The sequence below is a fragment of the Bison bison genome, unplaced genomic scaffold, assembly GCF_000754665.1.
Source record: "Bison bison bison isolate TAMUID 2011002044 unplaced genomic scaffold, Bison_UMD1.0 scf7180017864352, whole genome shotgun sequence".
NCBI lineage: Eukaryota > Metazoa > Chordata > Mammalia > Artiodactyla > Bovidae > Bison > Bison bison.
The window spans coordinates 1,476,726-1,489,370 of record NW_011494924.1 but is presented as its reverse complement, the minus strand read 5'-3'; the positions used below and the strand labels follow the sequence as shown (position 1 = coordinate 1,489,370).

The 12,645-nt window shown below is 40.6% G+C and overlaps 1 protein-coding gene across 1 annotated transcript in view; it reads left to right on the top strand.

The window, feature by feature from the left end:
* The window catches only part of PIGU (phosphatidylinositol glycan anchor biosynthesis, class U), a 91,565-nt gene that overhangs the window by 50,805 nt on the left and 28,115 nt on the right, over positions 1-12,645 (top strand). The window contains exon 8 of the mRNA XM_010854876.1: positions 9,829-9,983. Coding sequence (XP_010853178.1) covers positions 9,829-9,983 — 155 coding nt within the window. The remainder of the gene's footprint in view (positions 1-9,828; positions 9,984-12,645) is intronic.

Here is a 12,645-nt window from a genome sequence, read left to right as displayed (position 1 = left end):
ACCCAGTATCAGTGATTATCCTTGACGCTCAGATTGTAATCTTACTATTTTTAGCCCCTGAAAGAAACTAGGGTTTCTTAGAGTAATGGCTGACTTTAGGTTGAGGGCAGGAAGTGTGCAGGATAATCCTGGAACACTGTGTTATCAGAAAACAAGGGAACTGCCAAAGACTCTTGTGGAATCTAAAAAAATAGTACAAATAAATGTATATGCAAAACAGAAACAGACCCACAGATAACAGAAGACAAACTTGAGGTTACTAAAGGGGTAGAGGGAAGTGGGGAGGGACAAATTAAGGGCATGAGATTAACAGATGTGAACTACTACATTTAAAATAGATAAGCAATAAACATATACTGTATAGCACAGGGACTTATACTTAATATCTTGTAATAACCTATAGTGGAATGTAATCTGCAGGAATACTGAATCACTATGATGTACACCTAAAACCAGCACAATATTGTAAATAACTGTACTTAAATTTAAAAATCTGATACAAATGTTTTTTTAATGAGCAAGGTTAAAGTATAAAAGCATGCATATTTAGATGGAAAGCTGTTAAGAAATACAAGGAAGTGAGTACTATAAAAACCAGGAAAAATTGTTACTTTGAGGGAAGAGGGGATTCTGGTTGGGACAGGGCACAGAGAGAAACTTAGGGAGTGACATGAAGTCTCTGTCTCTCTCGACCTCATGAACGTTTGCTTGATAATCATTCACTAAGTTTTATATTGGTTTTATGTATTTTGTATTTTACTTTTACAGTGAAAAGTTTTAAAAAGTTGATGAGAATGTTTAGGTCATCACCCTTTCAACCCTTCCTACTTACGTACTTTTCACTTTAAGGTAGCATTTGCTACTGAGCAAGATAGGTGAGCAAAAGGAATGCTCATTTGTTCACTGAGAAATTTGTAGTGTGGACCTCTAGATTAAGTTTGGCTGGAGTATTTATAAATAACAAGCTATCAAAGGATTGCCTGAGTTTCTTTTTTCAAAAATTTTAGGTATGCCTTGCTTTAATGTAACAGAAGTAGTTCTAAAAGATGACTTAATCTTTAAGCAAGGCAAGTTTTTATAAATAGACTCGGTAAATATTCCACATTATATTTTCAGAGCTCTGTTCACTAAAGCAAACCCGATTCTAAGACCAAGTCTTAAAAATTATACCTAAAATTTAATACACATAATCACAGATTTGCCAGGGGCAAGGAGGGGATCATTTCCTACTCCTAACAACAATAGCACTTTAGGTCCAATAAAGCACTGAGAATATGGTAGCAAGCAAAAAAAGGAAAGAATTTATTACCTTAAGGGTCTAAAGTTACTAACACCAAGGCCACTACTTATTTTTTCTACATACCCACTATTAATTAATACATATTCAAGGATACAATTCAGGGGATGTGAAAACTTGGCAACAAACATTGACTCATCAATGAAATCCTTTACTAGTTTATTCTGACAGTTTCTAACTCTCTGAGAGGCTCTAAACTATTTGAATATCTTAAGCTTCCCGTGCCTCTCGAGGCTGGGAGACTGTAAACAATCGTATGCATAGCTGCAGGAGTCCGGGTAAACTTGTCAGGCGAGTTAGAGAGCCATCAGAGGGGTTTGGATTTAAACACTCCTAATTGCCCAGGAACTTTATTAATTGGAGCTGTAAGTTAACTCTTTGACAGAGAGAGCGAGATGGTGGTAGGGGACAGCCCCCAGTAAAGTCAGAGGTGAGAGCACAAAGCAATAAAGTAGGCAGACTCTGGTTTTTTGGGGGGTAGATGCTCGAGAATATCCGGGCGGACTCCTGAGGCTCCATCCCGCCTTTGCGTATGCCGAGCCTCCTTCCTCATGACCTTTGTCACGAGTGGAATGCCTCACCGGCTCCCGGCACCAAGTCTTAAAAATTATACCTAAAATTTAATACACATAATCACAGATTTGCCAGGGGCAAGGAGGGGATCATTTCCTACTCCTAACAACAATAGCACTTTAGGTCCAATAAAGCACTGAGAATATGATAGCAAGCAAAAACTGGGAGGCTCTCATGGGATTCGCCAAGTTAGAAAAGCCTCATATGTTGGGTATATGCTTCAGAGGTCTACAAAGAGACCACTTTGAACAGTCTACCTGATTCAGTTCTTCATGGCATTCTCACTTCCCAGCTTATTTCTTTTTAAATGTCATTTAGCAGGTAGGAAGGGTTTTTGTTTGTTTTGTTTTGTTTTTCTTCCATGGGTTGTGGTTTCTTCCCTCCCTCCCTTTCTTCCTTCTAGGCTAGATGGCAGTATTTTTCAGGAAGAAGAGAAGATAAAAATTATCAAAGGCAGGTAGAAGTCTAGAAGGGAACTCAGAACCTAGGCGGCTTACTCTTTAAATGTGTCTATGAATGCCTCTTCTTTGTTGAATTATTTTCCATCCCCAGAAATGTACTATTTTCTGAAAACTTTGTTCTTTTGGTGCAGCATTGTCAATAGAACCTTTTGTGATGATGGATATATTGTATATCTGTATACTGTCGACATAGTAGTCAGGAGCCTCATGTGGCAATTGAACACCTGCAGTGTGCTAGTGAGACTGAGAAACTGAATTTTTAATTTTAATTAATTTCCATTAATTTAAATTTAAATAATCACATGTGACTAGGAGACAGCACAGTTTGAAGGTAAGAGTAACCCAGTGGTTAGGACTCTGAGTTCCCATTGCAGGGGACACAGGGATTTGATACCTGGCAGGGGTGGGGGACTAATATCCAAAATATCATGTATGAAACGAGATGCCAGTCCAGGTTCGATGCACGATACTGGATGCATGGGGCTAGAGCACTGGGACGACCCAGAGGGATGGTATGGGGAGGGAGGAGGGAGGAGGGTTCAGGATGGGAAACACATGTATACCTGTGGTGGATTCATTTTGATATTTGGCAAAACTAATACAATTATGTAAAGTTTAAAAATAAAATTTAAAAAAAAAAAAAAGAGGAGCGCTAAGTATGTGCAAGCTTAGAGAGCAGCCATAGGGTTGATCCGTTTCCTTTCCTCTCATGTTTGTTAACACTAATGTTATCTCTGTTCTCTTGACTGACTTCCCACTCTCCTTAAAGTCATTACCATGGAGTTATATATAATGTCTTTATAACTTGTCTTAAAATACTTGTGCATAGGCCATCTGACATTATACATGTGCCAGTTAGTTTCAGCCTCAACTTTAGGGGCAGTGAGTTACTTTGAAGAAGCATCCATGCACTGTGGTACTCAACTAGCTTTGCATCAGAAAGGCCGTGCTCCACAAGTGGCTGCCATCCCTGCTTCCATAGCTTGAGCTGCACCTTCGCTGACTACGGCACAGTTAATGTCAGAGCAGATTGGATTTTTGTTGGTGAGATTAGTTGAATATCAGAAGTAGGCACTCATAGGTGAAATCGAAATATTCAAAAGAAGTGGAATGAACTAAAACATTTTAGATACTTCCTATATTTGCATGAGGAGGAAATAAGAATCTAGGAAAATCTGTAACTTCTTCCATTGGAGATGGTGCCTGAGGCTTAGTTCCTAACTGATCCTGTGTCTAGCTTTCTCTAGGTAACATTTCTGGTTACCTAATGCGACCCTAAGGGCAACAGAAGCTTATCTCTGGGATATTGTCACTTCTGCCTTGAGTGAACCTTCCTTGCAAGTGGTGATTGCAACAACTGATAGGGGAGAGAGCTGGGACTTAATCAGCCTTCTGCAGTGGTTTGTGTAAACTGTTGTGTGCTTGCTTGCTAATGGATATTTGTTTAATAAATGTTGCTAAGGGTGCCAGAATCTAGACTGAAACTTGCTTTCTTTGTGGTAAGATCCTAGAGGAGGAGCTAACCCTTACACATCTGAAACTTTTTTCAAGGCAACTGTCAAGAACCTATGAGTAATAACCAAAATGGCCGCTGAATTGCATGCTTGAAGTAGTTAAACGTGTAGCACCATATGTTTAAGGTATACAGTACAGAGATTGAATCGCATACGTCATGAAATGATTACCATAATACGTTTAGTAAACATCATCATCTCATACAGATACAAAAGAAAAAAATTTTTTTCCCTTGTGATGAGAACTTTTAGGATTTACTCCCTTAACAACTTTATTATACAACATCCAGCAGTGTTAATTATATTTATCGTGTTGTACATTACATCCCTAGGACTTATTTATCTTATAACCGGAAGTTTGTACCTTTGACTATCTTCATCCAGTTCTCCCTTCCCTATTCCCCACTCTGGTGACCACAAATCTGATCTCTTTTGCTATGAGTTTGTTTTTTGTTTGTTTTTGAAGTATAATTGACCTACAACACTATGTTAGTCCCTGGCCCACAGCATAGTGTTTCAATATTTCTATACATTACAAAATGATTATCATGGCCGTTTGTTTGTTAGCTGTATACCCTGCTAACTTCACTGAATTATCTTATTGTTTGTTATTTTTATCATGAGTAGTTGTTGCATGTATCTAGATACTGATCTTAGTTATTTAAGCTGTTTGTGATACACTATCAATAGCTTTCGTTATCTTAACTAACCTTACATTTTTGTAATAAACCCAACCTAGTACTCTTGCCTGGAAAATCCCATGGACGGAGGAGCCTGGTAGGCTGCAGTCCATGGGGTCGCTAAGAGTCGGACACGACTGAGAGACTTCACTTTCACTTTTCCCTTTCATGCATTGGAGGAGGAAATGGCAACCCACTCCAGTGTTCTTGCCTGGAGAATCCCAGGGACGGCGGGGCCTTGTGGGCTGCCGTCTGTGGGGTCGCACAGAGTCAGACACGACTGAAGCGACTTAGCAGCAGCAGCAGCAGTCATAATACAACGTTATGGTAATCGTTTTCTTATATTGCTGAATTAGACAATATTGCACCTAGCATTTTTGCTTTTGTGTTGGTAGTTGATTTTAGTAGCAAGGTTATATTTGCTGTGAAAATGTTAATGTAAGATTAGAATCGCCTGCTTCTTGAATGTTGGTAGAATTTTCCTGTAAAACTGGCTTGGCCTGCTCTTTTTTTTTTAATGGGAAAAAATTTCATTGCTAATCCATTTTCTTAAATGGTTATGCTGCTGTTATTCTTTACGGCATCTTCACCAGGAGTAGATTCAGTCTCGAGAAACCACTTTCTTTGCTCATCCATGAGAAACAGCTCCTCATCTGATCGAGTTTTATCATGAGATTGCAGCAGTTCAGTCTCATCTTCAGGCTCCACTTCTAGTTGTCTTGCTACTTCTACCACCTCTGCAGTTACTTTCTCTACTGAAGACCTGAAGGCCTCTAAGTCCTCCATGAGGGTTGGAGTCAGCTTCTTCCAGACTCCTATCAATTTTAATATTTTGACCTCCCCATGAATCTTGAATATTCTTACTGATCTAGAATCCTTTCCAGATGGTTTTCAATTCACTTTGCCCAGATCCAAAAGAGAAGTCACTATCTGTGGCAGTTATAGACTTACAAAATGTTTTTCTTTTTTTAAAAGTAATTTTAGTTACTTATTTTAATTTTTGGCTAAGCTGGGTCTTCATTGCTATGTGGATATTTCTCTAGTTGCAGCTAGCGGATCTCTCTCTAATTGCGGTACTCAGGCTTCTTACTGGGCGCTCAGGCTTCTTCTCTTCTCTTCACCTAGAGCCTGCAGAGCACAGGCTCTGCATGGCATGTGGCATCTTTCCCGACCAGAGATTGAACCCATGTGTCTCCTGCATTGGCAGGCAGATTCTTTGCCACTGAGTCACCAGGGAAGCCCCCAAAATGTATTTCTTATATAATAAGATTTGAAAGTTGAAATGACTCCTTGATCCATGGGATGCAAAATGAATGTGTGGTGAAAGTGAAAGTCACTCAGTCGTGTCCAGCTCTTTGCGACCCATGGACTATACAGTCCAAGAAATTCTCCAGGCCAGAATACTGGAGTGGGTAGCCATTCCCTTCTCCAGGGGATCTTCCCAACCCAGGTCTCCCACATTGCGGGCAGATTCTTTACTGGCTGAGCCACGAGGGAAGCCCAAGGATACTGGAGTGAGTAGCCTATCCCTTCTCCAGTGGATCTTCCCAACCCAGGAATCGAACCGGGATCTCCTGCATTGCAGGCAGATTCTTTACCAACTACCAGGAAAGCCCCATGCATGTGTGTTAGCAGGTATGAAAAGAACATTAATCTCATTGTTCATCTCCATCAGAGCTCTTGGATGACCAGGTACATTGTCAATGAGCAGTAATATTTTGAAAGGAAACCCTTTTTTTTTTTTCAGAGCAATAGGTCTCAACATTTTAAGTAGGCTTAAAATATTCAGTAAACCATGTTGTAGAGATGTGCTGTCATCCAGTCTTTGTGTTTCCATTAGTAGAAAGAGTGTTTGCAAAGTCAATTTAGAATCATTTTTAAGGGCCCTAGGATTTGAGGAATGGTAGATGAACATTGGCTTCAACTTAGTCACCAGCTGCATTGGCCCCTAATAAGAGAGCTGGCCTGATCTTTGAAGCTTTGGAGCCAGGCATTGACTTCTCCTCTCTGAATGTCCTAGATGGCATCTTCCTGCAGTGTAAGTCTGTTTCGTCTACGTTGAAAATCTGTTGTTCAGTGTAGCCACCTTCGTTAATTCTCTTAGGTAGATCTTCTGGATGACTTGTTGGAACTTCTACATCAACACTTATGGCTTCACCTTGCACTTCTGTGTTACAGGGATGGACTTCTTTTCTTAAACTTCATGAACCAATCTCTGCTAGCTTCAAACTTTTCTTCTACAGGTTTGACTCCTCTCTAAGCCTTCATAGGATTAAAGAGAGTTGGGCCTTGCTCTGGATAACACTTTGGCTTAAGGCAATGTTGTGGCTGGGCTCCACATCAGCAGTAAGGCTGTTTTGCATTCTTATAATTCATGTATTCACTGGAGTAGTGCTTTTCATTCCTTTCAAGAACTGTACCTTTGGATACACAGCTTGGCTAACTGTTCGGTGCAAAAGGCCTAGCTTTCACCCTATCCCAGCTTTTGATGTACCTTCCTTAATTATTTGTCCCTTTTGATTGTGGCTCAGCTGGTAAAGAATCCGCCTGCAGTGCAAGAGACCTGGGTTCAATCCCTGGGTTGGGAAGATCCCATGGAGAAGGGAAAGGCTACCCATTTCAGTATTCTGGCCTAGAGAATTCCATGGACTATACAGTCCATGGATTGCAAAGAGTTGGACAAGACTGAGCAACTTTCACTTTTGATTTTAAGTAAGAAACCTGCAATGCTTCCTTTGACTTGAACGCTTAAAGGCCATCGTAGGGTTATTAGTTGGCTTAATTTTGATATTATTATGTCTCAGGGGAATAGGGAGGCCTGAGAAGAGGGAGAGAAGCAGGAACAGTTGGTGAGCGGAGCAATCAGAATACACACAACGTTTATCAGTTAAGTTAGCCTCTTGTATGAGTGTGTAGTTCATTGTTCACCTCGACAATTACAATAGTAACATCAAAGACCCCTGATCGCAGATCTCTATAACAAACATAATAATGATGAAAAAGTTTGAAATTTTGCAAGAATTGCCGAATGTGACACAGAGACACAAAGTGAGCAAATGCTTTTGGATAAATGGTGCCCATAGGGTTGCCACAGACCTTCAGTTTGTGATAAACAGTATCTGTGAAATCTATGAAGTGCAGTAAGCCAAAGCACAATAAAGAAAATGAAGTATGCCTGTGTCGTAACTTTGTTTTCTGTTTCCACAGATTCTACTCTTACCTTTATTATTTCCTTCCTTCTTTTGAAGTTTATTCTGTTCTTTTTATAAAATCTTAAAATGGATGTTTGTTTATTTTCAGCCTTGTATTCAATAAGTTTATATGGGGATTTCCCTGGTGGTCCAGTGGCTAGGACTTCATGCTTCCACTGCAGGGGGACACAGGTTCAATCCCTGGTCAGGGAACTGAGATCTTACAAGCCACGCTGTGCAACCACACACACACACACAAAGTTTATATGGTTGTGTTTCCCTCAGAGTACTGTTTTACCTACATAAGATATTTTCATAACCATTAATTTCTAATATCAAAGCTTTCTATTATCATTCCTTCTTTGACTCCTGAGTTATTTACAAAAGTGTTTAAAATTTTCCTAATGTGTTTTTAGATTACCTTTTTATTAATGATTTTGACCAGTTACATTATGGTCAGAGAATGGGATCTGTATGGTATAGATTCTTTATTTAAAGTTTGTTGATATTGCTTTGGGGCCTGATTAAGCTATGTGGTCTTTTTTTTTAGCTGTGTCAGGTCTTAGTTGCGGCATGTGGGGTCTAGTTCCCTGACCAGGGATTGAACCCGCATCCCCTGCATTGCAAGGTGGATTCTTAACCACTGGACCACCAGGGAAGTCCTTGTGGTCAGTTTTTACTAATCCCCCAAAATGTTTTATGGGCAATGGCACCCCACTCCAGTACTCTTGCCTAGAAAATCTCATGGATGGAGGAACCTGGTAGGCTGCAGTCCATGGGGTCTCTAAGAGTCGGACACGACTGAGCGACTTCACTTTGACTTTTCACTTTTATACGTTGGAGGAGGAAATGGCAACCCACTCCACTGTTCTTGCCTGGAGAATCCCAGGGGCAGGGGAGCCTGGTGGGCTGCCGTCTATGGGGTCGCACAGAGTCGGACACAACTGAAGCGACTTAGCAGCAGCAGCAGCAAAATATTTTAAATGAATGTGAATTCTCTAAGCACGTTGTTTTATATAAATGTATTTTTTTAATACCTCTTTGTTTATTTGGATTTTTAATGTCCATCAGCAATATTTTATAGTTTATATATTACATATTTTATAGTGTGCATACCTTGTACTTAATATTTGTTAATTTTATTTTTAAGTATTTTTTCTCTTTTACACTATAGTGAATGGAATTGTCTGCTTAATTTCAATTTTGAATTGCTCGTTAAAGTATATAGAAATGCAGTTGATCTGGGTATACTAATCTGTTAGTATGGGATGTTACATTAATTGATTTTTCAGGTGTTAAATCAACTGTGGTGGACATAATCTTAATGTGGCCTCCATGATCTCTACATACTAATGTTAATCACAATCCCTTTGAATATGAACAAAACCAGTGACTTGCTTCTGATAAATAGAATACTGTAAATATGACTCAATGTAAGGAATTATAAATTTGTTTTGTAAGATCTTAGGTGAACAAGTTCATGAAGTATGCTATTCATATTTCTATTTCATTATGATTTTTGTCTATTAGATCTACCAGTTATCCGCTGATGGTGGATTTGTGTATTTTTCCTCTGTAACTCTGTCCATGTTTGTTCTATATATTTTGAGATTGTGTTATTAGGTACATACAAGTTTAGAATGGTAATATCTTTCTGATGGCACTTTTATCATGATAGAACATCTTTATCTCTACAATACTTTTTATGTTAAAGTCTATTTTATCTGGTAACAATAACCAAACTAATTTTCTTTTGGTTAGTGTTTACCTGGGCTCAGAAGCTAAAGAATCTGCCTGTAAGTTGGGAAACCTGGGTTCTATCCCAGTTTCAGGAAGATCCCCTGGAGAAGGGAATGGCTACCCACTCCAGTATTCTTGCCTGGAGAATTCCATGGACAGAGGAGCCTGGCAGACTACAGTCCATGGGGTTGCAAAGAGTCAGACATGACTGAGTGACTAACATTTTCACTTTACCTAACATATCTTTTCAGTCCTTAGATTTTTCACCTATTCTGTATCCTGTGTTTTTTTGCGGGAAGGATCTTAAAGTTGACTCATAACTGCTCTTTGTCTTTGAGATCCTTAAGTGTACCTTTCTGCCTTCTCTCCTAGCGGCAGTACATACCTGTGAAAGTGAAGAGCAAAGCCTTTTGGATCTTCTTTTGGGAGTACGCCATGATGTATACGGGAAGTCTAGTGGTAGTCGTTTGCCTCTCCTTCTTCCTTCTTAGTTCCTGGGATTTCATTCCTGCAGTCTATGGCTTCATGTAAGTAATGCCCCCATTAGAAAACTCTGGAAGCTGATTTAGTTTTCACAGCTCCATCTGGAATCAGAGGGAGAACAAGCAGAGGCCACATCTAGAGCAGTGGTCCTCACATTGGTGTGTACCATAATCACCGCAGGGCTTGAACACCCAGGATGCTGGGCCCCACCTCCATAGGTTCTGATTAAGTAAATCTAGGGTAAGTGAAAGGTTGTTGCTGAGCCGTGAAAGACGTCAGGATTCTTGGCCTCCAGAGGAGAGGAATTCAATCCGGGGCCAGTGATGAGGCTTGATCGCTCAGAGCTCTTGTGTAATAAAGTTTTATTAAAGTATAAAAGAGATAGAGAAAGCTTCTGACATAGACGTCAGAAGGGGGCAGAAAGAGTGCCTCCCTGCTAGCCTTTAGCACTCTTGCCTGGAAAATCCCATGGACGGAGGAGCCTAGTGGGCTACAGTCCATGGGGTCGCTAAGAGTCGCACACGACTGAGTGACTTCACTTTCACTTTTATGCATTGGAGAAGGAAATGGCAACCCACTCCAGTGTTCTTGCCTGGAGAATCCCAGGGACGGGGGAGCCTTGTGGGCTGCCGTCTCTGGGGTCACACAGAGTCAGACACGACTGAAGCGACTTAGCAGCAGCAGCAGCATATACCTATCAGCAAGCTGTTAATTAGAGAAAGGAGATGTCTCAAAACTCAGAGTGGCACCAGGCCCCTCACCCACAACATCCATTTTGAGATAACATTGGCACCAGGTGAGTCATCCTGTGCCACAGAACGATTGACATGAATCTTGAAGAAAGGCAGGTTTCCAGGTAAATAGATTCATTAACATAGATTAGGAGAACAATTTTATGAGTAAAACATACTGGTTTGTCAAGTTGGTTCTGAGTCTTAGGCGGAACCAACTTGGAGACAGATTCTAGGGTAAATACATAGTTCACTAACATAGCTTAAGAAAAATATTTCCATAAGAAATACACATTGGTTAGCTCAAGGTTTGAGAAAAGTTAAGTTCAGGAGGAACCAAGTGTCGTCATGGCAACACAGAATTTTAAGAGAAACTTCCTTTTAATTTTGTATAGAGAAGGGGAAAAAGCTGACACTTGTAGTTTGTTTCCTCCTGCCGGTTAAGACAGAAATAAAAACACGTCTGACACTTGCAGCCTGTTTCCTCTGCTTGGAGACCCCTGGCCTTCCTGCCTGTTACACTTTCATTAGGACCCCAGAATTTGCATATCTATATATATAAATTTTCAGGTGGTACGATGCTGCCAATCTGAGGAACACACTTCAAGAACCACTGGTTTAATCTAAGTCAATTAAAGAACACTCTCTGGGAACATCCAAAGCACTTATCAGCCTCGAACTAGAAGGTTTCGATTCAGTCCCAAACAGGAATGGATGTATTTATTCCTCTATTGGAAAAGGGTCTCCAACAGTTTTAAAATAAAGCCACCTTCCATATGTCAAGGGACTTCCGTGGTGGCTTAGATGGTAAAGAATCCACCTGCAAAGTAGGAGACCTAGGTTTGATCTCTGGATAGGGAAGATCCCCTGGAGAAGAAGAATACCACTCCAATATTCTTGCCTAGAGAATTCCATGGACAGAGGAGGGGTGGGCTGCAGTCCGTGGGGTCACAGAGAGTTGGACATGACTGAGTGACTTAGCACTTTCAATATGTCAAACTTATAGAGAAAATCAAAATGGGTTTGCAAGATGAATTCTGCAGATATTTCCAAATATCCTCTCTGTGGTCTGCTGAGGAGGATACCTGCTCAGGCCTGAAGGAACTCACAGCCCAGAGGGTCATGGACACTTAACCCCACCAGGGTGGGAAGGAGGTCTGTGGCTGGCTTCCCTTTGGGATTCTGAGCTGCTTATTTATGTTCAATCCTGGCTGAGCCTAACAGTGACTTAATAACCTTCAGTTTCTCATGCTCTGTCTCCCAGAAGAGTTTGTAATGCCTGATGAAAAACTTTTCCTAGTTTTCTGCTGGTGTACAGATTGTGTTCATTACCTTATTTCACAGAAAAGGAAATATAGTTACAGCAAGAAGCAAAGACTTGCCAGGTGGAGGCCTTCTTCAGTGAAATCTGACCATGAATCATGGTCTTGTCTGAAAGCTGACCATGAACCATAGCCTCTGTCTTCCTTTCCATGCTTCCCTTGTGCTTTTAAAACTGAATTCTGAAAGAGATGGGAATACCACTCCACCTGAGCTGCCTCTTGAGAAATCTGTATGCAGGTTAGGAAGCAACAGGTAGAACTGGACATGGAACAACAGACTGGTTCCAAATAGGAAAAGGAGTACGTCAAGGCTGTATATTGTCACCCTGCTTATTTAACTTATATGCAGAGTACACCATGAGAAACGCTGGACTGGAAGAAACACAAGCTGGAATCAAGATTGCCGGGAGAAATATCAATAACCTCAGATATGCAGATGACACCACCCTTATGGCAGAAAGTGAAGAGGAACTAAAAAGCCTCTTGATGAAAGTGAAAGAGGAGAGTGAAAAAGTTGGCTTAAAGCTCAACATTAAGAAAACGAAGATCATGGCATCTGGTCCCATCACTTCATGGCAAATAGATGGGAAAACAGTGGAAACAGTGTCAGACTTTATTTTTGGGGGGCTCCAAAATTACTGCAGATGGTGACT